The sequence below is a fragment of the Heliangelus exortis genome, chromosome W (assembly GCF_036169615.1).
Source record: "Heliangelus exortis chromosome W, bHelExo1.hap1, whole genome shotgun sequence".
Lineage (NCBI taxonomy): Eukaryota > Metazoa > Chordata > Aves > Apodiformes > Trochilidae > Heliangelus > Heliangelus exortis.
In genome coordinates this window covers 14,067,659-14,093,113 of record NC_092453.1, presented here as the reverse complement: position 1 = coordinate 14,093,113, position 25,455 = coordinate 14,067,659, and the positions used below count along the sequence as shown (strand labels likewise).

Genomic DNA, 25,455 nt, shown 5'->3' with positions numbered 1-25,455 from the left:
AATGCTTGACTGGTTATCTCAGGTTAAAGCCATCTTGACAAGTTTTAAAGCTGATTGCTCATTGGTGTATCTAAAGGCAGTGCAGGGTTCAGTCTTTGCCTTGTCTCTGTTTCCTTGTTGCCCCATCCTCTTTCACACTCTCTGAGCTGTCTGTCCTGCCCTCCTGTCTGACTTGGTTGGCAAAAAGGAACTCTGGGGCAGGAATACCTTGTCTATGCAGGTCCCTCTCAAAAACCTCCTCAATTCCTTACTGACATTTCTGTGTCAGGATATAAAGAGTTTAAATTTTAAATAGTCTGGCCCCAGGACACCGGAGGATGCAACTTCAGAAGGCAGCCAATGTATTTTGAATGCTGTGCCTTGAATGACTCACTTCAAGCAGACATAAGATGAAAGACCATCAGAGACCAGGCAGCATGTTTCCCAGTCCACTTCTTATACCACACAGCAAGAGAAAATTGTATGAATTTTCAGAGTGACACCTGCAGCTTAACCTCACATAACCTAACAGTTGACCACAGGGATGCAGTTCCATTATGCCTTAATTTCTCTTTTTCCTTTCTTCAAGAAACTCCAGTGTATCTAATACTTGTGTGGGTTTTTTAAAGGTCATGCTGCTCTGCAGAAAAGCCTCAGTAAAGAGCTTTTCATTTTTGAGTTTTAAGAGCACGGTAGTAAGTAAGTGATAGGGAGAGAGAATTAATCTACACTGCTATCCTGCCAGAGAGCACCAGGGTAAGATTAAGAAGTGCTTGCCTACATGTATGCTTGACTGAATATTTTAAATGGGTTTTCTTCAAAAACATTGTAGAAGCTGGGGAGCCTGTACTGCCATTCCACCACAGGAGTACCAGCAGTGTTGATTCATGTTTTGCACCCATAGAAGATGTGGAATAAGCTGTGATGACATTACTAATCATAGAGCTAGTCCAAAATGACAGACTTGATCTCCAGCTCTTTCTGTTGTTGTGTTTTGGATATTGTTCTCAGGCAAGAAGCACATGAGGCTTACTGAGTGAGAGGAGAGAAACAGCATAGGATGTTCTTCAGATAAGGAAAATTTCAGTGCCACTAATCAGGAGGAGGTCAAGCAAGACTGGTGCAGGCTCTCTAGAAAGCACTGCAGGCATGCTGAGGGAGGGAGGGCACTTCATTTCTTGCTCAGTCAAATACTGAGAAGAAAAGTAGCCACTGCAAAAACATAACACAGAGAGCCTGGAAGACAAGGTCACTTTTACTTTTCTCCTGCAAAGCCAGAGAAAAGAGAAAGGAATTCCAGCTCTCTTGCCCACATATGCCCCCAGCTCACCTGCACAAGAATTTCCTCAGCTAGAAGCTCGTTCTCAGCAAAGACCTTTTGAAAAATAAGCCATGATTATCTGCAGCTCTGCTGATTTCACTGTAAGTCTGCCATGAAATATCGTGGCTGTGAAATTACCTGATTTACTGAGTCTTGGACAGCAGGAGAATATTGGCTTGGGAGCCTTTCTGTTGCTGGATTCTGGCTGCATTTATGGATGACTGAGGTTGCTTGTTTTGCAGCAGAGGCAGAACAGTGTTCCTTGGGAGTGTTAATGGCTGGTGGTCTTACAGATGCCCAGTCTGTGCCAGATGTTTTGGATCTGGCCCATTACATCAGTCTTTCCAATTTGTTTATTTGCTCTTTTCACACAAAGGATAGGGACCAACCTTGTGGTACAGGGCAGCCCAGTCCTCACCTTTCCCTTTCCACTCTTTTCACAAGGTACCTGCAGCCTTTTGCTTTTTCTACAGCTAAAAGCTCCCCACATGAACCGTGTTCACATTCCCCCGAGCACAGCAGATGTGCCTTTGGTCTTGTGGCAGCAGCACACCGGGGATCAGGAGGGAACTTGTTTGTTGTGGTGAGATTTGTGCCCTGCACTCAGCAGCACAGTGCATGGCAGTTGCAGGTCAGTGATGTGCAGGGCCATATCAAGGGACATAGCAGGGATGCATTTGTCCTCAGGACCCAGCAGAAAGGCTCCATGGCACACACCAAAAGTCTGGTACTGCTGCTACAGAAGTGTGTTTGAATGAGCTCCCAGTGCAGTGTAGGAAACATCAGAAGGGAGGGATAACATCAGGGTGTTTTTATCCATCCATTCATGCTTTATCTCGTAGCCAAGATTAAGGTTTATTGTTCCTGACAGCAAAACTGGACCAGGGAAGAGGAGGCTAATGGGTGCAATGTGTGCTGGAAGGGTTATGTCAGGGAAGTGGCACAGCAGTGGATAAGCACCTGACATAAGCCTCTCCCAAGAGACTTTCTGTCCCTTGGGACAATGTGAAAGGGATCAGGAGCACAGGTGGTGATCTCTGCCTTCCCAGTTGGAGAAGGGGTTCAAGAAAAAGGGTGAGTGGAACAGGTGAATGAGTGGCTGTGTAGCTGGCTCAAGGTCACTGTAGCTGGCCACTGTCACACTCCCACCTCACCTGCTCTACCATCGCCCCTGCTCCTTCCCTGTTGCTATGCTTGATTCTTATTTAGGACAGCAGTGCTGGAAGGGGAAAAATACCAACAGCAAAAGGTTTATCTTCTTTCTGTAGGCAGTAAGCTTTATCTTCTTCCTTTTGCAAGAGCTGTTCTGCACTAATTTATCAGGAGGCTATTGGATTACCTGCCAATCAGCCACCTCTTATTTCTGTATCAGAGTCATGCTGACATACGTGTAAAAAGCTTATTTATTCCTCAGCATGATGGGGAAATGTATTGTTACAGTTCACACACTTTCCTGAACTGATGTCTTGTCTGCCAGTAGCTATTTAGTGTGATAATGGCGTTTGATACACTGGACACAAACACCATTGTCACACTCCACAGCTCTGGTAGTAGCAGATTATTATTCCATGACAGGATTAAAATACACACATTTGCAGACTTCAGCATGGGGGCTTCAGAGATCTGCAAAACACAGAGAAAAGACCATGGTTATGCATATTTGTATTCATATGGTGCTCGTCAGGATACTCTCCAAGGAAAAGGGAGACAGGATTCCAAATTCTTTTGGGGTGGATATTTGGTCTCAGCTAGATGTAGTATTCTGAAAGCTAAGTGTCTTTCAGCATACCTTTACAGGCAAAGGAGGTGGGCAGGCACCTTGAGAAAGTAATCATTTCTGTCCTAAGAGACAAATATATGAAGGGAGGGGTGAATCACTCTCTGCAAAGACCTGTGGCTTTCTCTTATTGATGGAGACATCTCAGAATGAGCACCTGCCTTTCACAGAGTTATGTGAGATCTCAGGAATCACAGTGCTAAAGATTATATCTGTTTTCTGTATACTTGTTTTTACCAGCAATTTAGACCTATCCCACTTACACACGAGCAAGACAGTCTGTTGTTCTAGTCACACTTCACCTGTTTCTTCAGTGCAAGTTCTTCTATGACACATCAGCAGCTATGGGACAGTGAATTAAACAGTGTAACTGACATACACATGGCCCTAGTGTTCCCTTTCTTAGGCCTAACAGGACAGAGTGTGTTTCTATGTTTGCTTAGCTTACAAGTCTAATAATATTTCTTTAGGTCCTCAGTGAGTATAAAAAAAATCCCATAAGGGATCCTGTTGGTCAGGGATGAACTAAGAGCACAGAAACAGTAACTGAGGGTCACTTGGTGCACAGTGATGTGTAAGGCCATGGAAATTCAGATGTGATGGTGACATTGCATAGAAACAGAGAAAACAGAGAAGGAGGAGCACAGGGAAGGGAGGAGATTACAAACCAGAGCTTGGGTGAACAGTGGAAGCCTTTGTGTTCTACTCTTCCATGAATCTGTTTTTTCCTCAGTCTATAAAGACTGTCAACTACTGTGATCATCTGTGCCAGATTTCATTGGATATTAACTAGAAGAAACACAGACCTATGCAGATATAATACAGCTTTATGAAAGTGCAAACCAGGTAGCAAATGTTAGTCGATAGGAATAACAAAATAATATTAGCATCTAACCTGTAATAGTAATACAGTTTATTACAATAATTGTAATAATGTTTGCTAACTTAAAAAAAGGAGAAAAATAAAAGAGAAAGCCCAAACAGTGGAATTCCTTTATTCCCCTGGAGTTGTTAAAAGTCTTTCAAGGAGAGCCAAAAGCCTTTAAAAATTAATATTCCATTTTGTGTGATTTTGGGCAGATTTCGTACTGAGTACCAAACTGTTTCCTGTAGCTATTGAAAATTTTAACATTCTGACTGAAAAAACAGTGCAGTATGGTACTGCAGTATGGAAGCACCATGGGAGGGGAAGGACCTGTCTGTTTGTGCCAAAAGATGAGGACAGAATGTCTTGCTTTAGTGCTTTGGAACTCTCAGTGTCATTTTTTTTTTTGGTTGTTTTTAAGATCAGTAAATGCATTCCCAGTTTTACATATTCAGGAGCATTTGCTATCCGTATGTAATAAAACTTGACTCTCAAGTAGTTTTCTGGACCCAGTTGCGTTTTAGCAAAAGACTGTTAAGTAAGTTAGAGCATTCAAAAGCAGACTCTCCAATCCCCTGGGAGCTCTTCCTGTGGGTTTGCCTCCCTGTCTCATTCCTTGTCTCTCCTAACTCACTGCCCTGGTGATGTGTGCCCCATGCTAATAGCCTGACACCTCTGCTTTCTTCTCAGTTTGCTGCCAGCACTCCTGTCATGCATTCCAGCTGAGAAATGAGAGAGAGGCACAAATCTCTGTCATCAGCTGCTTGTAAAACCTAAACGTTGGAGGTATGTATGCTGAACATGGGGCAGCTATGGAGAAAAATCACTTTTCTGTACTTGTTGAGAGGTGGTCACTGTTTCAAATACCAGCTTTTGTAAGCAGGAGAGGCAGTCCCCAGCTTGAGTCAGGGCAGCTGGTGTCCAGCACAGGTCTGTGTGCCTCAAAATAAGAGACTGTGCATGGGCAGCTGCCTGTAGTTCAGCTGAAACACTGGAGCTTGAGAGAGCAGAAGATAGTTCTCTGGAGGGAGTGATCCAGAAAAAAAAAGAATGCAGGTGGAGGGATCCTGCAGAAACAGTTGCTCTGGATTCAGTGTAAGGACCTGTGACAGGAAATGATTAAGGATAAGGGCACCTCTTCCAAATACAGATGTTAACATGCAGGTCACCAGCATCAGAAGTTGAAGTGTCAGCAGAGAGGAGATACTAATGCACACACGTGAGCTGTCCAGCTGCATGTGCTGGAAACCCCAGGACCACCAGCATGCTCTGTGAAGTGTCACTAGCATTTCCTCTCCAAACCTTACCTTTTAATCCAACTTTGTGTTTTTTCTGGATCTTTTTATTACGTGTAATGTAGTTCAGCCAGTGTTTGCTGGTCAATGCAGACTCATTAGGGTTCTGGACCCATTTAACTACTGATTTACAAGTACATCTACTCATACCTCTGTGAAAGCATGAAGTGTCCATATGAGTGGAGTTCTGAGACTGCTAAAGAGCAGAGACATGAACCCCCACTGCCTGGTTACCTGTTTTTCAAATGCGATTATTACAACTGCTCTGTCATTCCCATCCTTGTCAAGGAAGCAAGCAGGGCTGAAACTTTTCCAAGTGCTTTTCATCTTTCACTGATTTGGTCTGTGTTTTGAACCTGTACATGCTGCAGTGGGAAAAAGCTGTGAATTTGAGTGCATACACAGAACTGTGAGGAAGATTTGCAGCTCCACAGGTCAGGCCACTGTGCAATCACAGCTATGAAGGAGACACCTCTCAGGGAAGGAAAGCAGCTGCAGCACACCCTGTGCATCAAAATGGCACCAGGTCTTTTGAATTAATTAATGACATACACAGTTACACTCAGGACATATTCTGTCTCATCAGGAGGCAGCTTGCAGTTGTAGACCCGAGGCTGTTTTTAATACATGTGTCTATGCTGTAGCTGGTGATAGTGAGACATGAATGCTAAAGGAACACAGGTACTGTACATTGCTTTCTAATTCATCACAATCTCAGTGTTTTTTCCCCTTCCCTTTCCTCATACACATTTTATTCAGCTTTCTGGCTGCAGCAGAGAGGGAAGGTCAAGCAAGATCCTGAGAAGAAGTCTGCCAATCACTGGTAGGTACAGTGCAAAGAGCAGTAGAGCCCTGCCAGAAGTGCCTCTAGACTTTACTGTGAAATGTATATGACAGTAGATAGCCAGGCAAATGATGCAGCTGCAAGCAGGCCTTTTTATAGTTCCACAACTACGTGGATGCTTCCAGTAATTTAACAGGAATATTTCCAAGACAAAAAGTAATGAAAGAATAAGAAGCAAAGCATAAACAACAGAGAAAAAAATCCACTTTTTGCTTCTCTTCTGATAGACATTAATATGAAGAATATTATTGAAAGATGATTGTGAAGAACAAGATGTTTTTTCACAAAGTAACTTGATGTATTGCAGAGCCTGTCCTTTTTGTATAACCAAAAGTGGAAGCATTCCAACTGTAAACCTGGTGAAGCCTAACCACACTTACTGTCAGCTTATCTGCTGCTACCCATTTAAAAAAAAACAACAAAAACCATTTAGGGTGGTTTATCCACTGACACTTGAAAACCAAAATCTCTTTAGAATTTCAGGTAGATATCACTATGTACAAAAAATGGTAAATCCTGTTACATTGCACAGAAAAGCCACAGGCACCCACAGATATTTTGGTATGCTCAAGTGCTTAGTATGCAAAATTCACCTGCACCACTTAGTTTTTGTTAGTGTATTTTATAATTTCCTTTTCCTCACATGAGTCAAGCAGAGGCAGGCACTTACCATCTAACACAACTGCCAAATGATCCTCTGGTATGTCCTTAGGCCTTGTCAGAACTGAGATTCTCTTGCATGACATTTTTCTGAATATCACTGTATTCGGATCTTTGGAGATCTTGGTTTTCTTTTATGAGTTCCCAGCAGTGGTCAGCTGTTGAAAGCCTCTGTCTCCAGTGAACACCTTTCCCTTGCCCTTTATGGGATCCTGAGGTTTTAAAGTAAACAACTCATTCTCTTTCTGATAAGTCGTATTAAAATATTGATCTGGGGGAGGGAGGTGGCCCTCACTGCACTGAGCCAGAGTCACCTTTAGTCAAACAGACTGAGGAATGCAAGAAAAAAAGCTCTGAAATCCCAGTTTTCTGTGTCCCTTCAGCAGAGCATATGTATGCAGGGAAAAATTCAAAATATTTTTTTTTCAGCTGCCTGCTTTGCTGAACCCTGAGATGAAGGGTGTTTACTCTGTGTTCAGATTAATTGCTTACTTCTTCCAGCAATACTGATTTCATCAGTTCCTCAGATCAAGGTTCTTATCTTACTGCTAGCTCTTACCAACCTTTTTTTTTCTTTTCATTTAAAAAATTTTATTACTGTCTTCTGCACAGGAATTATCAGAACTCCCAAAGATCCTCTCACATTTTTAGTGGGTTTTACTTTCCAGCACACCTATGAGCTGTGGGAAAAATCCTGACTTCAGCTGAGCCTATCTGAATATCACTGGTAAACCTAGGAATTAAACATGTTTCAGGACCTCCCAGATAATCAACAACTAGATCACTGCATAAACCATCAGATTTAGGGCATGATAAATTTCACATTTTTTGGGAACGCTAATATGGGATTTTAGCCTGAGATTTCTCTAAACATAAATTAAAGTCACACCTTCAGTACAATAACCTTGCTGATAGTTAAACAATAGCATTTTGTTGCTTAATTCCTTTACTGTGCTTCTATTCTGTTAGATAACAAATATTTTGTAGCAGTCTTCAGTGATTTTTTTTTAAAGCAAAATTTTCAATGCAGTACTTCAAAAAAGTGAGGAACCAGGTGACTTTACTGGTTTTGGTCCATCCAGCATCAGAAAAATTACTGCAAAGTCAAATCTTGAAAACTTTCTGTGTCTTGCATTTTCCTTGCTTTCCTGCTTTGGTATAGCTACACGTTAGAGAGAAGACAGATGCAGCTCCTGTCCTTGTTCACATACCTTCCTTCACCATGCCAGTGTGCAAAGAGACAGGCCAGTAGAAACCAGCTCTCCTTTTGTGGAAGTCTCCTGCAAATTATAGATCCAAACACATAGCACAATGCCATGAAACAGAAAAAAGCAAACTGCAAAGCCATGAGAACACCCTCATCTTTACCAGCTTATGGCAAGTCCTTTCTCCTTTAGCTTGTCATGTGTTTGGCTGCAAATCTGTCATGGCAAGAACTATCTCTGGCTGTTTCCTAAAAAGATTTTAATCAGCACAAAGCACAAATTAATAATGCTAACTGGTGACATTTAGTAGGGAAGAAAAAAATTAAATGAGAGGAAAAGAAAAAGAGCACATGCCTGTGTATGCAGACATCTTGCAAAGTGGGGCCTGACTATGCTGTGATTGTTACAGCAAACTGACTTCCTGTGATATTTGGAGAAATACATCCCCTGTTACAGCTCTTTGCTTTGTCTAGAGTCCCCATGGCTGTGGTTGCTTGATGGTGTTCTCAAACTTTTGTGTTACCTTCTACCCTGGATCTATTTAGAAAACCCTCCTGAAGCAGATAATGCTTCTAACTTTGTATTGATACTGCTTGTTTTTTAATGAAAAGTCTCTAATTTGGGACTTGCATGTACACAGAGTACAAAGATGGCAGAATTACTGTTAGTAATAGTAGTACTAGTTCAGATTCTGCCCAGTAGAGGAAAGTTTGGGGAGAATATTTATTTAAAAATTACCTGTGCCATTGTACCAAATTCCTGTGTGCATACTCCATATGGCTATCTGAAAATATGGATGTGCATTTTCAGTCTGCAGAAGGTATCTGACAATTTGCTTAATCATAAAAAGAGAGCAAAATACTTCAAATAAAATTAAAAAAAACCCCAAATACCATATGTTGTCCAAAAACAGCAGAGAAAGATTAAAATATTCTACTTTTAATCACAGATGGAACACCACTCACTTGGTGTTTCTGAAAAATAAGCTGTTTTCCTCAATATGGCCATCTGCAATTTGAAGCACTGCATGCTACACATGGAGCCACTGGTGAGAGCCTGAAACTGCATTGCAACATTCATTACTGTTGCAGACTGGTTTGGGTCCAATTTTCTGCAATTAAATGCCAATTATTTGGACATTCCTGAAAAAAAAAGAGGGATCTGATTTGTTTAAATATTACTGGAGGTGACACAAGGACAAATAATGCAACACATGTTGCATGTTCATCTGAGGGCCAAATTCTTCCCTTGAAAATATCTAGATGTGCCCCCAAGCAAAATTATCTAACTTTGAAGTTCAGTCTAACTTTGAAGCTGGCACTGCTCAGAGAGAGGACTGAACCCTGTGACCTCCAAAGGTCCCATCCAACCTAAATCATTCTATGGTTTCATTTTATGTTCATAGCTCCTGTTGACTACAGGGTCCCTATACAGAGAATGGAATTTTATCTGTGCAAGAGTGTATTCCTATAATTTTTCTGATATAAAAAATAGAGGATACTATGAGTAAATTAGAAATCTGAGAAATGGAGTCTTTCCTATGTGGAAACAGTGAAAGAACAGTTCTCAAACTGAAGCAATAATAATTTATCACAGGGGCAAAAATCAGGCTATATTAGGAAGTTTTTCACTCTGGGGAGATTTAACAAACACTAAGCAGCTATGGTTTGAAATTATGTGGGCCTACAAGCATTTGTGTGTGGTAATAATTCCATTGGAAGAGTAAACCTTTGCAGCTGACTACTTTTTATCATAAATACATTATGTGTTCAACAAAGCTCGTTTAGAAAGCCTGTTTGAAAGGGCTTAAGAAAAACAATTGCTTTGTTTATTTAGAGTAGATTTCAAAAGTTGGTTTCACCATTCAGTTCAAACTGGAGACTTTCAAATCAGGACTCATTTGCATGACCTGAAAGGGGCTTACCTGAAGCAGTTCTCATGCCTTTTTTTTTTTTTTCCCTACACTGAAAATCAGAATAGTCTGAATTTTATATGAAAATAAAAATAACCCAAAGATCAGAGTGAGTGGGGAGAGGTGAATGGCTTGGGAAGAGCTTTCTCTTCCCCATTTGGAAGACCTCATATTGGGTAGCTGATTTGTCAAAAACCTCAGGTTAAAATTATTTGCAGTTTTGAGGGAGTCAGTTGCAGTTTAGAGTTTCAGTTTTGAGGGAAACTAGACCTTCAGTCGAGGAGGGAGTTAGGGCAAAAGACTTTGATCTGAGAAATCTGATGCTACAAGGCACAGAGATTTAAAAAGGAACAACTTAGGCACCAGTCCCAGGAGGCCCCAATTCTGCAATCCTCTGGAGCACCAATATTTAACAATTTTCCTTCCCTGGATTTCAGCCTCAGAACTATTGCACTAATGGCCATTCACTTATCAGAATTTGAGCTGTATCTTTATGGCTTCACTCCAGCTCTATCTTTAATGAGCGTATAATCAATACTCTTCAACTGATCTGGGTTGGCTATTTAATCTATGGAAAAATCCTGTAATGATCCACTACCTGTGGGCATGGCTGGCTTGGTTTCAAACTTTCAGAAAAATCTGGGTCATAGGTTTAAACCAGATCTTTTTGTGGAGAAAACTGACACATATCCAACAATGTAACAGTTTCTGTGTCCTATTAATTTCGGTGAATCTTTGCTGACTGACATCAGTTTAGGATATGACCATCTGATTTTTGAGAGGAAATTGCCATAGGAATTCCTGGGGTACAAGTGGGCAAATCTTGAATTTGATGATTTATCCCAGGTTACTGCAGTATTCAGGGTGCAGCAGCCTTCACAGCATTCAAGAAAGCACATTTACCAGCACTAATACCACAATATAATAGACAAAGGTGAAGCATATGTAGTGCTAGGACAGCAAGGATCACAGAAGAGAAAACGTTGTGACCCTTGTAAGTCAATGGCTAGTGGTTAAAGATTACCTGTTCTGGTCATTCTGACTACTAGATAGAGAAAGATTAACTTAGAGCAGTATGAACTAGAGCAAAGGTATTTAACCTGGAAACCATGCTCTCTTCCAATTTCTACTGGGGCTCAGTAAACTAAATTGATTTGAGTTTCCCAATCATCAAACTCATTACATCAGCTCTAGATCACCCTGTCATGCCCCATAATGATTCACCATTGGCACATCCAACATGGGGAGTTCAGGTTGAGGATTATCTTCAGGTTAATGGTGTAAAGTCTGACTAACAATGTACTATCTGTGAAATTTCTGGTTCCCCACTTTGTAATGGATATGTACAAAAACCATAAGATTTTTATCAATGTCCCCACATCTTGTACAGTATTTTTCTGAATTTGGATCAGTGACCATCAGTTCAGTATGCTTCTGTGTAGTGATTTCTTTTTGTCTGGCAGCCATTAAATGGGTGGAATTCAGTCAATATGCCACAGATGGTTGGTTCAGAGACCTCTTGTCTATGGCTTCAGTCTCTCCTTACCACATGAGGTATTGACAAGCTACATGCAGGGGATACAGAAAGTTTAATCTGAGAACTTGTAATGACTAGACTAGTCATTTAAAGATTTAAATCATTTTAGAGTCCAAATCCCAGTAGGATTTTGATCTTCAGGAATTGCCATAGTAAATCAAACCTTTGCTCAGCAGTGGCCTGTGCCACCTACCTCAGAAAAGACAAAAAACCCACTCAATAGTTGCTACCTCCTCTGGTCTATGGGTTCATTTACTGTAATACCTCAGCAGGTACCGTGTCTGTGTGAGAGCTCCACACAAAGCACAGCAGACAAAGCTCAGCATGAAGGTCTTAGATGCAGATGAGGATAAGCAACTTTATTCGTATTTGCAATTTAAAACCTTATTTAAGTCCTCAGAACTGGGAGAGACTTGAGTGGCCTGAAATCTGTTAACCATCAGAACCAGTCAGCTCAGAACAGACATGGAGAGCCACATCCCCCCGGAGCAGTGTCCCCAGCTCCTGGGGGCCCGGGGCTGCCCGGGAGGGCTGCGCCGAGCAGGGGACGGGCGCTGTTTCCTCCGCCACTTCCCTTGGGCGCCATCTTGCCTCAGGCAGTCTGCAGGCACCCGCTGGCTGTGGGTGCCCTCCGGACATGCTGGGTGTCCCCACAGCATGGGGACTGTGGTGGCAGGGCCCTCCTTGCCACCTGGGACAAGCACCTGAGACCAAAGTGTCCCTTTCTGGAGAGAAATGTTAGGCTTTCTGTGGGGATGAAGCATTGTGCAGATGAGATCAATTCCGGCAGCCACCACCGAAGCCATTAGTGAAAAGTCTGTGGTAAGGAGCATTAGGAGCAAGGTGGAAAGGGTGTTCAGTACATTTTGCTTTCTGTAGCCAGCTATAATTAATCATTATTTAACTTCTTGGTCACTGGTGAAGTTCATTCTAGATGTATCACAATGTACTTTTCCACTGCCTCCTCCTGCGCCTCAGGTGAGGCCTTTCATCTTGCACAATTACCAGGGATTCAGTATAGACTTTCACACACTTTTTGGTAAAAAATGCAGATGTAAAAATTTATTTTCTTGAAAAGTCACGGAAGCAGTGTTTTTGTAACTCCAAGTTGACACTTTAACCTGTTTTTCCTTGCCAGTTTGACCTGGCTGTAGCCAAGCAGTGACTGGAAAAAGAATTCCCTACTGCTGGCCTACATGCTGAACATGCATAAAATAAAAGCCAAGAAGTAGACAAGATAAGGCTATAGTTTGGTAGGCTTTAGTGGATTTTTTTTCCTAATTCTGTATTGCTCTGCATCTGCTACCTCAGTTAAACAGAAAAACTACATAGCTGTAATATCAATATTTTGGAAACATAGTGGTGATAAAAATAAATTTGTCATCGAGTATTTTAAGTGACATTGCAGACACTGCACTTGCTAAACATAAACTTTAAACAGACATCTTCAGTATAATCAGATCATTTAATATCTCATTTACTATCCTGTGCTGCATTAAATTGAAATTCTCATGATTATTCCAGTCCAGGATGTCATAGCTGTGCTGAACTGAAGTATTTTTCACAAAATTCTGGTTTCAAAACCTTAAACAAAATGTTTCTTTTTCTACTTTGTCCCTATGGGTAATCCATACTCCTGCCTAGAAAATGTGTCTGTGGAGGAGGACACAGGCTGCCCAGGTACAGCTGGTCTTTATTTGCTTAGATTAACACAGGTGTTGAGCATCAGGCATCGTTAGTTCTTATGTGTTAAGAGATTTCTGCTGTGGAAAGAGAAAAAGGGCTAATGGGAGAAAGCTGGTCCTGTAAAGGGGTTGACAGCTTTCTCCCTCTTTCAAAAAAAAAAAAAAAAAAAAAAAAAAAAAAAAAAAAAAAAAAAAAAAGTTTATTTGCTATATTGATAACTGCAGAATTCCATAGAAAGGATTTTCTTTCAGTAAGCAGAAGCTATTTTCAGCTATAGCAGTTAGCAACTAGTAACTACAAGTGGTTTACATTTTGCATCTAACTTGCATGAAGAAACAACAAGTGAGTGAAATATGGATCTTGATCTCAAGAAAAAATGAAGCAGTAGCAATTCCTGACCTGGCACTGAGAGTTAAAACATTATTTAACAAAAATATTGAAAAAAAAATTATTGATCTGCTTTACAGGCTATAGAAAAAAGGCTTGAGAATTTAGGCAGGTGTTTAGGCAAGCAGGCAATTAGCAAGTAATCAGTGAGTTCAGGTGTGAGGGTGGCTCAGAGACCTTTCCAGAGACTTTTGAGTCTGTGAAGTGATACTTGGGGTAGTTACCTCTTCAGAACTGTCTCTGGTAACTTGGAGAAGTTTACCTCTTGCACTGGATCTTACGTTTACAGGATAATAACAGATCTGGAAATCTTAAGACAGCTCTTCTGGACTGAGTCAGCTGGAGTGAGTGATCTTACAACCAAAAAGTAAGTGGACTTCTAATCCTTTGTTGTAAAGGGCTGGCTCTGAGGTTCCAGTACTCGGCAATTAAAGTTGGAGGTGGTGTTTTCTTGGTATGCCTTAGATTTGATGCCCTTTGGATTGATGGATGTTGTTAGGAAATGAGCTGGATCAGGAGGAAATAACTAGAAAATTTGTTTTTTGTGATGTGTCATTCCCCCGTGCTCCTCCTCGTGGTGTTTCTGAGGGCAGAATATAGCAGTGGATGTGGTTAATGGAATCAGTGATAGTTTTGTGTTTTGGCCTCTGGATGGCCTGGGCAAGTGTGATGATGTCTGGGTCCTTGTCACTTCTGTGGGTTTTGTGTTCAGAATGGGAGGGAGGCTTTTTGGTTGAGGTTATTCAAGATGGAATAATGGGTCCTTTTAATAATCACCTCTTGGAAACTGGTGGGTTTGCAGTCTACTAACTAAGCAGTGTGGCTTAGCAGTGGTCAAAGGACTGCCAGTCATGATGTTTTCTGGTGTGTTGTGAGGCTGAGAATGAAGCAGAATTTAGATGATTTGCTGAGGAGCTCTTGCAGCCCATACAGTGCTTTGCAGACCAGCATTTTGGGGCACATCAGGGGGCTGTACATGGCTCTGGCTGGGGCCGAGCAGGTGCATTGCAAGTGGCAGGAGCCATCTGGAGTCCTGAGGCTTCTCAAGCAGAGTGGTGCAAGGGTTAATCTCCTGGGCTGGTGGCACGTCTAAATGCTTGTTTGGTTTTGTGCTCTACAACTTGGGAATTTTTTAATTTATTTTTTTTAAACTTGAGTGTTCTCGACCAAGCTTCAGGGCATGCTTTTGCTGTAGTTAGAGAATAAAGAGCATGCTAACCTCTACCTCACCACTAAATACCTGCCAGAACGTTTAATAATAAGGCTGTTTCTTGTGCATGTTCTTATAATAGACCACTGATACATGACTCTGCAAATGTGGGATTGTTTTCAAAAGAAGGAACTTGAGCTCAAAGGGAAGAATGTCTCATTGCGTGGGGATGGCAGACAAGTGGTAGAATGCATGAGCTCTAAGAAAAATGCCTGGCTTTATTTATTTATTTTTTTAAAGCTATTATGAATTGCATACAATTAATGGGAATTAGCTGCTTATGTTACCACATACAGATTCAGATCACCAGTGCTTTATATCTATGGCTTTATATCTATGGCCACAACCTCACTAGTCTTTCAGATTATACAATGTTGTACTCAAAATAGATTTAAAAGAAAAATTAATTTGAGACTTGATTATTTTTTTTCTGTGCTTTACTTCTGAATTTCTCATTGTGTTGGTGTTAGTGTTTGCCAGAGGACCTAGTTTGCTGGTCAAACTATTTTTTTTTTTTTTAATTTAAATTGAGAAATGAAGATTCACTTGTGAAAGAAGTGAACTTTTTTTAAAGCAAAAACAAAATGGAGGAGAAGGGAGGAAAACTCTGGTTTGCAACAACTGCCTACTACTGCCTACTTTAGATTTCTCTGTCTTGAAAACAACTTTATTTGGAGATACTATCAAGATGTTTCTGTAATTTTTTTCAACCAATGTCTCTGTATTAAGTCTACAATAGTTACTACTGGAGATTATATTTCATAACCACCCTGTAGCCCCCATAATGCAATACGATGCCCCCCTTTTGCTGAATCATTGATATTGCCTTGCTGTTGCTGCTCAGAACACAAAGCATATATCTAAGCTACGATTTTCTCTGTTTTCAATATATACACTTAGTCTCAGAGGAGTCATCTTTAGCTGAAAAAGCCTAGATTTTCTGATTTTTAAAATTATTATTTTAAAAGATGAAACTTTCTACTGACACTAAATAAAACAATTTCCAACCTCTTGTTGTTTTTCTCTTGTACTGGAAATCAATTCAACACATGCCACTTTTGTTTTCATAATCTTGGTGAACTTTTTATTATTAATTAGAAGATAGGCTTGAGTTCATGTAAAGATCAAGTAAAAGTTATTTTCATGTCCAAGTGAAGAGTCTTAAACTATGCAATTTGCAGTCATTTCAACATTTTTTACTTTCAAGGATTATTCTCTGTGCTTACCAAGGTAAAAAACGCAAAATGCTCACGGTTCTGTATGGAATGAAATTTCAAACTCACCTTGTTGTTCCTAGAGCACTCCTGAAAACTTGTTTTTCTTCTGTGGTGGTTTATTACAACTGGAAAAAAAATGAAACACCACATGTACAAATCTTAATCTTTTATCCTCAGTGAAAAGTGGGTTATTTCCTCCCAATATTAGCTGGTGTTTTCCCAACTTACATGAGGACAGTATCCTACTTTCTCTGTCGGGCAGGTGCCTCTAGCACGGTGTGGTAGGACTGGCACTGTGCAAAGGTGGCATTTGTCTCCGCAGTGCCAAAGCCACGGGCAGCTCCTGCAGCTCTGGGGTCAGCCTGGACCCTTGCCGTGGAGGCTGCCTTTGTTAAAGATTACTCGCTCTGAAGCGTGTCAAGCACAAGCCTTCTCTCAGAGGTGGTTGTTACTGTGGGTATTATTCTCCAGGACTTGTCAGTCTGGACTGTTGTTTACCCTTGTGATAGGGCTTCCCTTCTCATGGTGGCATTGGGCAAGGGCTGCTCTCTAGAAAGATTCATTGCTGTTTCAACACCCAGCAGCAGGCTGGGTCACTGTGAGCTTCTGCTGTTGCTGCAGCTGCATGAGGCTGTTGAGTTATACAAGCACAGCTCTCTGGTACCTCTGGGATGAGTTGTAATTGGGATGGTTGGACCCTCTCAGCAGACTGAGAACAAGATGAACTGAGGTACACCCTGGTACTGTGTGGCCACCCATGTGGAGAGGAACATGTGTTTTTATGTTGTGAAATATGCCTTCTGGTGGGGAAAATGCATGTGTGTTTCCAGGGTGGTGAATTAAGGGAGGGTATTTTCATGGATAGCTTGTTGGAGCTATTTCACATAGGAGAACTTGAAAATGTTAAACATTAATCATCCTTATCAGCGTTCTGTAAGCAGCAAGCCAGTGCCATGCTTTAACTTTGGGTAAATGAACAAACGCTCTGGAGTGATTCATGAAACTTGGTGGTTTGTGTAGCAAGATACAGCTTGTTTCACAATTCTTAAATGCTAGTGGAACATAAAGTTCCATTTTAATTTAGGATTGGTGAGTGACTTGGCCAGACACAAGTACTGTACTGCTGTGAGAAGAAAGTCTGGGAATTTCTTCAAGTTTGCTGAAGATGATTTCTCAGCACAAGTACTTTATGAGCCAGCTAGGAAAGGTGCCTTCCTAGACCTGTCTTTTGTGAATAGTGGAGGACTCATGGAAGGTGTGATGGTAGGTGGCTGTCTTGACCACAGAGATCATGCAGTGGTTGAGTTTAAAAATTTTGATGTAATTACAAAGAAAGATCATCAGAGTCCCTACCATGACTTTTGAGAAAGCAAATTTTAAGATACTGAGGGAGCTAGTCAGCAGTGTCCCCTGAGAAAATTTGTTTGAGGGCTTAGGTGTCCACAGTCCATGAGCACTGGACCACCTCTGTTAGGTTTTTTTGTTTCTGTTTTGGGGTTTTTTGGTTTGGTGTTTTGTTTTTTTTTCAATACAGGGAACTTCTCTAGGCTAGCTTCACAGGAAGATTGTTGTGTTATGCCAGAAATATTCCTCAGGCAGGGATCGGTCCTAGGGCCAGAGCTGTTCTGTGTTTTTATCAGTCACCTGGTTGGGGAGTTGAAGACACCATTAGCATAGTTTGCTGATGATACCAAACTGGGAGGTGCTGTTGACTCAAGTGAGAAGAGGCCTTGCAGAGGGATCTAGATAGACTGGAGCATTGCATTCATCAATGAGATGAAACTGAATATGCCCCAGTGCTAGTTTCTGCACTTAGGATGGAGTAGTGCTGGGCATGAGTTTGAATTGTGAGGGGAGTGGTCTGGGGTGCTGGTTGGCAGGAGTCTGGCCAGGGGCCAACAGTGCCCTGACACCAAGAGGGCAAACCCCACAGGAAAATAGCATCCCTGTCAGCTGGTAGGACTGCTGAGCATTAGCTGCACAGTCAGATTGTATGATCTTAGGGTAATTCAGGTTGAAAGGGCTGTCAGGAAGCCTCTAGTCTGACCTGCTGCTCAAGTAGACTAAGCTGGTCAGGGCTTTTCCCACTCAGATCTTGAAATCCACCCCAGGTGGAAACTGCACCTCTTTGGACAATGTGGTCCCAGCTTGAGCGGATGTGCTGCTGTGGATCAGCTGCACAACTACCAGATACCAAACCCAATAACATCACACAAAACCACTGCTCTTTCACATTCTCCAGGACTCTGGTAACGTGGTTGCCTATTTTTGGACCTACATGGAGTTACAGAAATTGGAGAGTATTCTGGGGAAAGCCCTGTGGCACCACTGCTGGCAGAGAATTCCTGATGGTTTCCACAGGGCCTGGATTTTGCCCAGAATATGCTGTGGTGGCAGGCAGGGGATAAAGTTATCTCTAATTACACAGTGTCAAACACTGCCTTGCAAGAACTGACCTTTGCCTCAGCAAGTGAGGTTTTCTTCCAATAAAGTTTTCCTGAAATGCATCATTTGACAAAACATTTCAAACAAAAAGCTTCAAAGTTTCTGCTTAATTTCTAACTGCATTTACTTCATTTTTGGAAGCTGGGTATTAGGGCTTGAATTAAAATACGTTGTTTTTAAAGTGTTATTTGAAATTATTAAACTTTTAATTCTATTTGCAGGGGAGTTTTGTAGGTTGTCTTGGGGAGTTTGTAGGTTGGGGTTTTTTCTTTTTTTTTTCTTTTTTCCTTTATCTATTTTAGGTACTGTGCTTGGGGGCATGAGAACAGGAGGAAACAGCATAGACCCATGAAGGGTATGAGGCATTGCTTATTTGAGTTCTCTGGCCCAGCACCTATTGGAGCAAAGTGGTGGATATTGGATTAAGTGCTTAATTTTTAATAAATCAATATTTTCTCTTGGTCTCTTTCTCTTTCGCTACTTTAAGGATAAATTTTTCAATCCAGTAGACCTTATGTTCCATGTGTGACCATCTTAACAAGTTCATTTGACTTGCCCGCTAAAACTACTGAACTGATCTTGTTAGCTGTACCTCATGAATGAATGTGTGGCAGACTAAAATAACATATAGAAGCTAGTGCAAGAAAACCCCAACCAAACCAAACCAAATACCACACTGGGAAAGAGAGTGCTTTTGCATGGAAACAACCGTGCATCCCAAACCTGAAAGGTGCCATGGTAGAGAAGGGAAATCTGCCTGATGTGGGGTCTTTTTGCATTTGCAAGAAATTTAACAAGTTGTTAAGACCTGAAGCTGACAGGAGTGAAATGGGAAGTCTTCATATAACCAAATATCAAGCTGTAGGGGAGAAAACAAAATGGACGCAGCAGCTGTCAGTTTTGTCTCTAGTAGTTTCTCAAGGATCTGTAGGGGGCTTTGCAATGTAATTTAGGATATAATTCACATTTCACAATGTGGAAGGTTTTGCTGAATCCCTGGGCTGAGACTTTTGGGTGCTGTTACCCTCCCGACCCCACTTGCAGTCTGCTGGTAGAAACCGGTAGCCAAGAGCAAACAAACTGCTCAGCTGATGACCAGATGAACTGACTGACTGGTCGTTGGACTCCTGTCCTTCAGGAGATGGACAGATGTGCTCAAACAAAGCTATTTAAACAGATGGCAGTGGCACAGATAAAAGGCAGTATGGATATTTATGTGTATATATGCATTGGCCTTAGAGGCAAAAAAGAAAAAAGGAAGATTTTTTAGTAGCAACTGTCCAACAGGAAAGCGTGGTGACAGTTCTTTCTGCAAATTAACATTGTTGTGACAGCCAAATGAGTCTGAGTTTTCCCTGTTAAATGCTACTCATGCTAATATTAATTTGTTTTAAACTTTTAAATGTTCTGGATTTTCTCAGGTAACTTTTATTTGCATGCAATAGGTGTAGAAAGACTTCTAGACTTTTGGATGCTCTGGAAATAGTGATTATTTCCCTTTTATGTTGTTTCCCTCATTGTTTGTTTCCCTAGCATCTTGATGTGGACTGTTCCTTATACTAGCAGTCTCACTTTTTCTTCCTTCACTCTCCATGCCACAGTGCTCCTGTGTGGTGCCTGGTTTCTTTTTCTGGGTAAAAGATGTGTGGTTCCATACCAGAAATATTTTCATAGCAATTGCTGTAGATTAAACTATTACATACAAAAATGTAAGAACTTTCACTTGATAAACTGTGCTGAATCTATTATGACTGCCCTCTGAAGTGTTTTGAATTGCTTTTGCCTGTTTTGTTTTCTGTGAGTTTAGGTATTACTTATAGGCTTGGTTTTGATAGCTATTTGTCCTGTGAACAGAGGAGCAAGTATAAGGGTTGTCATATATCCAGATGTTGTGAACGAGAGCTGAAAACTTCAGGAGTGGATATAGTATGCTTTATTCATCCTTCTCTTTTCCTGTAGAGCCAAGTGAAAGCTGTGTAAGGTAATGTTAAGAAAATGGAGTTTTGGAAGGAATGTTCCTATTGGTGTTGCACAGAGCTAAGCCCCGTTTTGTGCTTACTGACAGGTGCAGCTACTGTGGGTGAAAAATTATGCTTTTAACACCAGAAAGAAAAAAAAATACTGAGCTACTGGTAGTCATGCAGTTAGAAAACTGGTTTGCTGTGCCACAAATAACTTTGTAGTAAGAATAAGCAGAAATACCTAACTGTATTTCAGGGATTTTATGTATCTATAAATGCATGAGAGGCAAGAGGTTTGGGAACTGGGCCTAATCTGAGTTTTTTGAAAGAGATTTGATGCAAAAGCAGCTGTTAACAGTTGGAAGGACAAGAGGTGTTCTTGGGAAGGAAGGACGTTGTTTTAGCTTGTTTTTCATCTAAGTTGGAGATGAAGCAAAATCTTGCTTCCAGGAATTCCCATTATTGGTCTAGAATAACAGATATCAACTCTACATGGTGTTTGTCTTTATGTTTCAGGCCTGGTTAATGTCTCTGTTTTAAAAGCTACTGAAGGAACTTCAGTGTTGGGGACAGCTCACCATAAAAAGTTTTCCTAGCAAACAGTATATGAGCTTCTCCATTATTCTGAGAATTAAGAGTCCAAAAAATCTAAAGATAGTTGCTTTTTTTTTTTTTTTTTTTTTTTTTAATTTAAAAAAAATATCTTGCTAGAGTTGTAATTTCTTCTCTATGCTAGTATGCTGCCAAACTACTTGCTAACAGCAGATAAACACAGAGCCTTTGCACCTTTGCCTTTCCCACCTGTACTGAGACTGATTGGGTTTGTAGTCTCCTGGTACGGTGCCTCTGCCCTGGGCAGGCCAAGACAGCTTTGTCAAATAATATGGTGTCTGGGGACTCTTTGATTTATGTTGGGCTCCTACCTGTCATGGGCCAATGCTGCCTTTCTGTCTCAGGGGTTCATTATCCTGGGTATTGGACAACCTGCAAACTCTTGTATTAGGGTCAGATATATTGTTAAAAATAAAAGACAGAAAGGAGTAACAGGGAGGTGTTTCCTGCCTCCTTGTGAAGTAACAAATAGGAAAGTAATTCATGCTCTGGATTGCATTTCTTTGTGTTTTTTTTTTTTTTTTTTTTTTTCCTATTAAAACCTAGGGGCACAATTGGGAAACACTGAGTCTAAGATACACATGCTGTAACAAGCCATTGAGATAACATTGAGTAATCATGATTTCTATTTACATTATTATTAATTAATTGGAGGCAGCGAACCAGCTGCAAGCTTGGTTAGGGAGTAGCATGCTTTAAAACTAGCTATACAATTTTCATAAAAGTTGTTGTTCACATGTGTAAAAGCACCGGAGCAAAGGAATTTACTGGATTGGTAGGGAAAATGTCGTCATTGTTGGAATAAGTAGCTCCCAATTTCCTGTACTCTAGATTGACTGGAGAGGAAGGAAATGCACAAAATATTATATTCGAGCTGCTTCAAAGTTGCTTTTTGTTTTCATTCCTTGTAAAGACACACTTAAAACTAAAGGTCTGTGCATCAGCACACTGAAATATTTAGAGATGCATCAGAGAAGTGTCTGCCCACTACATGCGACTAATATTTGCCAAGTATTGATCCAGCATCCATCTCTGTTGTCCTTTAGCTTTAGTCCAAGGTTCAAAGTTTATCTTTTGTTTAAAAACTGATTTCACAGGGAGGTTGTGTCCTCCAGTTAATTCAGTAGTGACAGAGCCCATGCAGAGAACCTTTGTGGCACAGAGATGTGCACATAGCCTGACACACAGCAGGACATAGTGAGCCTGAAAAGTGACAAAATGCAGCAAGTAGTTAGTCCAGATTAGCAGAACAACCAGAAGCTTCAGGTTTGTTCCACCTGTTTCTGCACAAAGGCAGCCAAAATGAAGTTGTGGTTATAATTTGTGTAATTTCATCTGGGCTAACTGGCAAGTCTAGATGGTGAAATACTATAAATAAATCTATATACACACATATAAATAAATGCTAGCTTGTCAGGGCAGCCTGGGCCAGTATTTTACCATCCTCATCATTAAACTTATCTTCCTCATGTCCAAGCCCTCCTTCAGGTCAAACCCATCATCCCTTCTGCTGTCACTGCAGGCCCTGGTAAAAAGTCCCTCCCACCTTCATAAACTGAAAGACCACTCTAAGGTCTCAACACAGCCATCTCTTCTCCAGGCTGAAACACCCCAACTCCCTCAGCCTTTCTACAGAGCAGAAGTGTTCCAGCTCTCTGATAGTTTTTGTGGCCGTCTCTAGACCTCCTTGAACACTTCCACGTCTCTCTTGGGCTGCAGAGCCCAGAACACTCACCAGAGCAGAGGAGAATTGCCTCCTGTGCCTGGGCACCAGAACTCTAGGCAAAGAATAATTTAGCTGACATGGATAACCTGACTGCTCTCCCTGGGCGTAGGCATCAGTCTCTGTTTTGTATTCCCCAAGTCTTATTTCTGTGACCTAACTCAGAAGCCAGGCTTCCTTGGTTTCAGCAGAGGCCATGGCAAGAGGCTGAACAGACACCACACATCACCCAGTAATTCCTTTGCAAAGTCTTCAGCTTCTGGAATGTTCAGGCCTGTAAAACCACCAGGTGTCTGTCCGATTCTGGTGAAAGCTCCATACCTGCAAACCAGTGGAAAACCAAGTACTGGTGAGGTGGTTGTTGCCTTCCTTTTTGCTTTCAGAGTGTCACAGACTGGCAATGGCAGATGTTTCAGACAACTTCTGGGTTACTAGCAAAACCACGGTGGTGAATTATTAAAACACTTAAATTTGAAAATATTTCAGTTTGAAAAAATAAGCTACAGGCATGAATTTTTGAAGTGGTTGCATTGTTGTATGCTGACAGAGAACTATCAAAGAGAGGAAAATTAACTGAAGATTAAAATAAAAAACTTGTATTAATACGAGGTTGAGATATGACAGGGTAACAGATAATAGGTTTAGAAGCGGGTGCATTTGTAATGACTATACCTTATACATTTTAAACTTGAGAGTCTAATCTGTCAGACTAATGAAACACCCAGAGCAAACAGCAGAAAGTGTCAGGTGAAAACAATGAATGTATCTGAGCAAGAATAAATTGAGTTTGAGCAAGGCTGTCAATTTAAAACTGAGGAAAATAATGAATGGTAATCATCAAGGGGTTACTTATCTGTGTCATCCTGGTACTAGAGATGTTTCACATGGGAAGGTTTCTGTTGGGTTGCCACAGCCCAGCCTGGGTGCCTTTCTCATGGTAGTGTTATTTAGAAATGTAAAGGATAGTGGGTTTTACACAGTGTTAACCTTGAAAGGAAGGAAAAGCATGAAATCCAGCCAAATAACAGATTTTTTTTAAAAAACTGCTTTTTCTGTGCAGAGAAAAAGAAGCCATCACCACTTCAGTAGGGCTGTGAGCTGCCTGTGACTCATGTTTGAAAGTGCCTTTGCTGGCAGAGCAACTCTCTGCCTGACTCTTGGGCTATTTTACCAGAATCTACAAATTAGATACTTGTCTGGCTGGACCTTTGATTTGAGCTGGTGTCATGGCTTTTATTAATGGCAATAAGCTTACAAGAGAGAAAGGGAAATGATTTGGGTAGTGCAGGATTGGTCCCTGTCAGGGGCAGGAACCAGCCAAGTTTTGGGGCTGGAAATAGGAATGACTACAGGCAGCTGCAGAGTGGTGGTGTGTAGGTTTGGGGTTTGAGTATATTGACATGGGGCTTTTTGGGTTTGTTTGTGTGATTCTCAAGGGCAACAGATCCTTCCTAGCTGTATACAACTGGCACGTAGGAAGGAGTTGCACAGGCATTCTGTTTCCGCTTGAAACATTCCTTTTGGTTTTCTTTGGAAACCTGCTGGATGTAACCATGCTGAAACATTAACACACAAGTAGATATCACTGGAAAGATGTGTCTGTTGAGGGGCGTTTTGTTTGGTTTTAAACTTATGTTTTGAAGTGTCTTGATTAATTTGTGCTTCAGCATTACACAGTGTGTCACTTGAGGATACGAAGTAACTTGGATGCTGCTCTGTGGTGAGCTGAGGTTTTTCAGAGCAGCTATCCCAGGCGATTGGCGAGTTTTCACCTACTTGCTTTGGCTGCCCTTGTTCCTCTCCCAGTTTCTGCACACTTTCTTAAGCAGACGGGGAGTGTTGGGAGGTGTGTATGGTGCTGTGGCTTTATTTATTTTTTTTTTTTCTGCAGCAAATTGCAGGTGAAGGTCACTGTAAGAGTTTGTTATGAGACTCCTGATGTGTGTTAGTGCAAGTCAGACCAGTGCTGCCTGTAGGCTGTGCTCCAGGTGAAACTCAAAAGCCAAAAGACAATTTGTTACACACTGACTCTGTGTTTATAAAGACTAAAAGGTAATTTAGTCCATCTGCAACCCTCTTAAGCACTGATATGAGGTGAGGAGGACTGCACTGTGTTCTTGAAGTGAGCTTCTGAGTCAGAATCATAGAATCATAGAAATAGCTCTTACGGTGGGCTCTTATTTAGGTTTGGGTTTCTTTGTGTGGGTTTGTTGTAGCTGGCTTTTGTTTTGTGGTTTAAATTAGGATTTAAAGAAAAGGCAATTCTGTTTCCTTCTTTAGTACTGTTTTTAGTACTGGAACACTGGTATTTTAACACTGAAAATCAAAACGAATTCACCAAGGTATAGACTCCTGCTCCACTTTGGCATGTTTGTTGCAAGCAGGTTATTTCCTCTGTAGTACAGACATTACTGTGGGCTGGAGAAAATGCTGCTCTGAAGAGAAATATTCAGTAAAAGTGATAGAACATGCACACTTAGTCCAAGTATGGCTTAAATGAGTGTGTGGCTGTGTGTGGTCACTGTGGAACCAGAGTTGGTGAACAGAACTTCTGGTGACAGTCTAATGGAGTGCTGCAGTTCTCTTGTCAGAAATGGAGATGGGACAGAGAGGACATGGGTCAGCAGGGAGAGGTGCAGGTTCTGTTTGTTATCTGCTGACAGGTCTATAGAGAACACTGCACAGCCAGGACCAGCTGTTCAGACCCTCGCACAGAAAGCTCCCTTGCCTTGTGCCTTCTGATGGGCCTGAGTCCCCTCTGAGCTTTCCTCAGGGATGCACTGCTGTTCAGCTGGAAATGTGATGCTTCAGGAATGCAG

At 41.3% G+C, this 25,455-nt stretch overlaps 1 protein-coding gene and 1 long non-coding RNA gene across 6 annotated transcripts in view; one reads left to right on the top strand and one right to left on the bottom strand.

The window, feature by feature from the left end:
- The window catches only part of ALPK2 (alpha kinase 2), a 117,501-nt gene that overhangs the window by 79,215 nt on the left and 12,831 nt on the right, over nt 1–25,455 (top strand). Inside the window, exon 11 of one of the 2 annotated variants that reach the window (XR_011723102.1) lies at nt 4,633–4,728. Coding sequence is in view for 1 of the 2 variants with exons in the window: in XM_071729766.1 (XP_071585867.1) it covers nt 4,633–4,675 (43 nt within the window). In the remaining variant the exon portion in view is untranslated. Of the gene's footprint in view, nt 1–4,632; nt 5,771–25,455 lie in introns of those variants that run through there. The other variant, XM_071729766.1, reaches the window with a different exon arrangement.
- Nucleotides 5,488–16,975, bottom strand: LOC139789275 (uncharacterized). Of its 4 annotated transcripts, XR_011723108.1 has the most exons (5): nt 16,124–16,971; nt 15,962–16,020; nt 8,912–9,088; nt 6,752–6,953; nt 5,488–5,602 (listed from the first exon to the last, which is right to left on the bottom strand). It is a non-coding gene; the product is annotated as an uncharacterized lncRNA (long non-coding RNA). The 4 variants fall into 4 exon arrangements; XR_011723109.1 differs by lacking the exon at nt 8,912–9,088 and having other exon boundaries at nt 16,124–16,714; XR_011723110.1 differs by lacking the exons at nt 5,488–5,602; nt 6,752–6,953; nt 8,912–9,088 and adding an exon at nt 7,350–8,021 and having other exon boundaries at nt 16,124–16,963.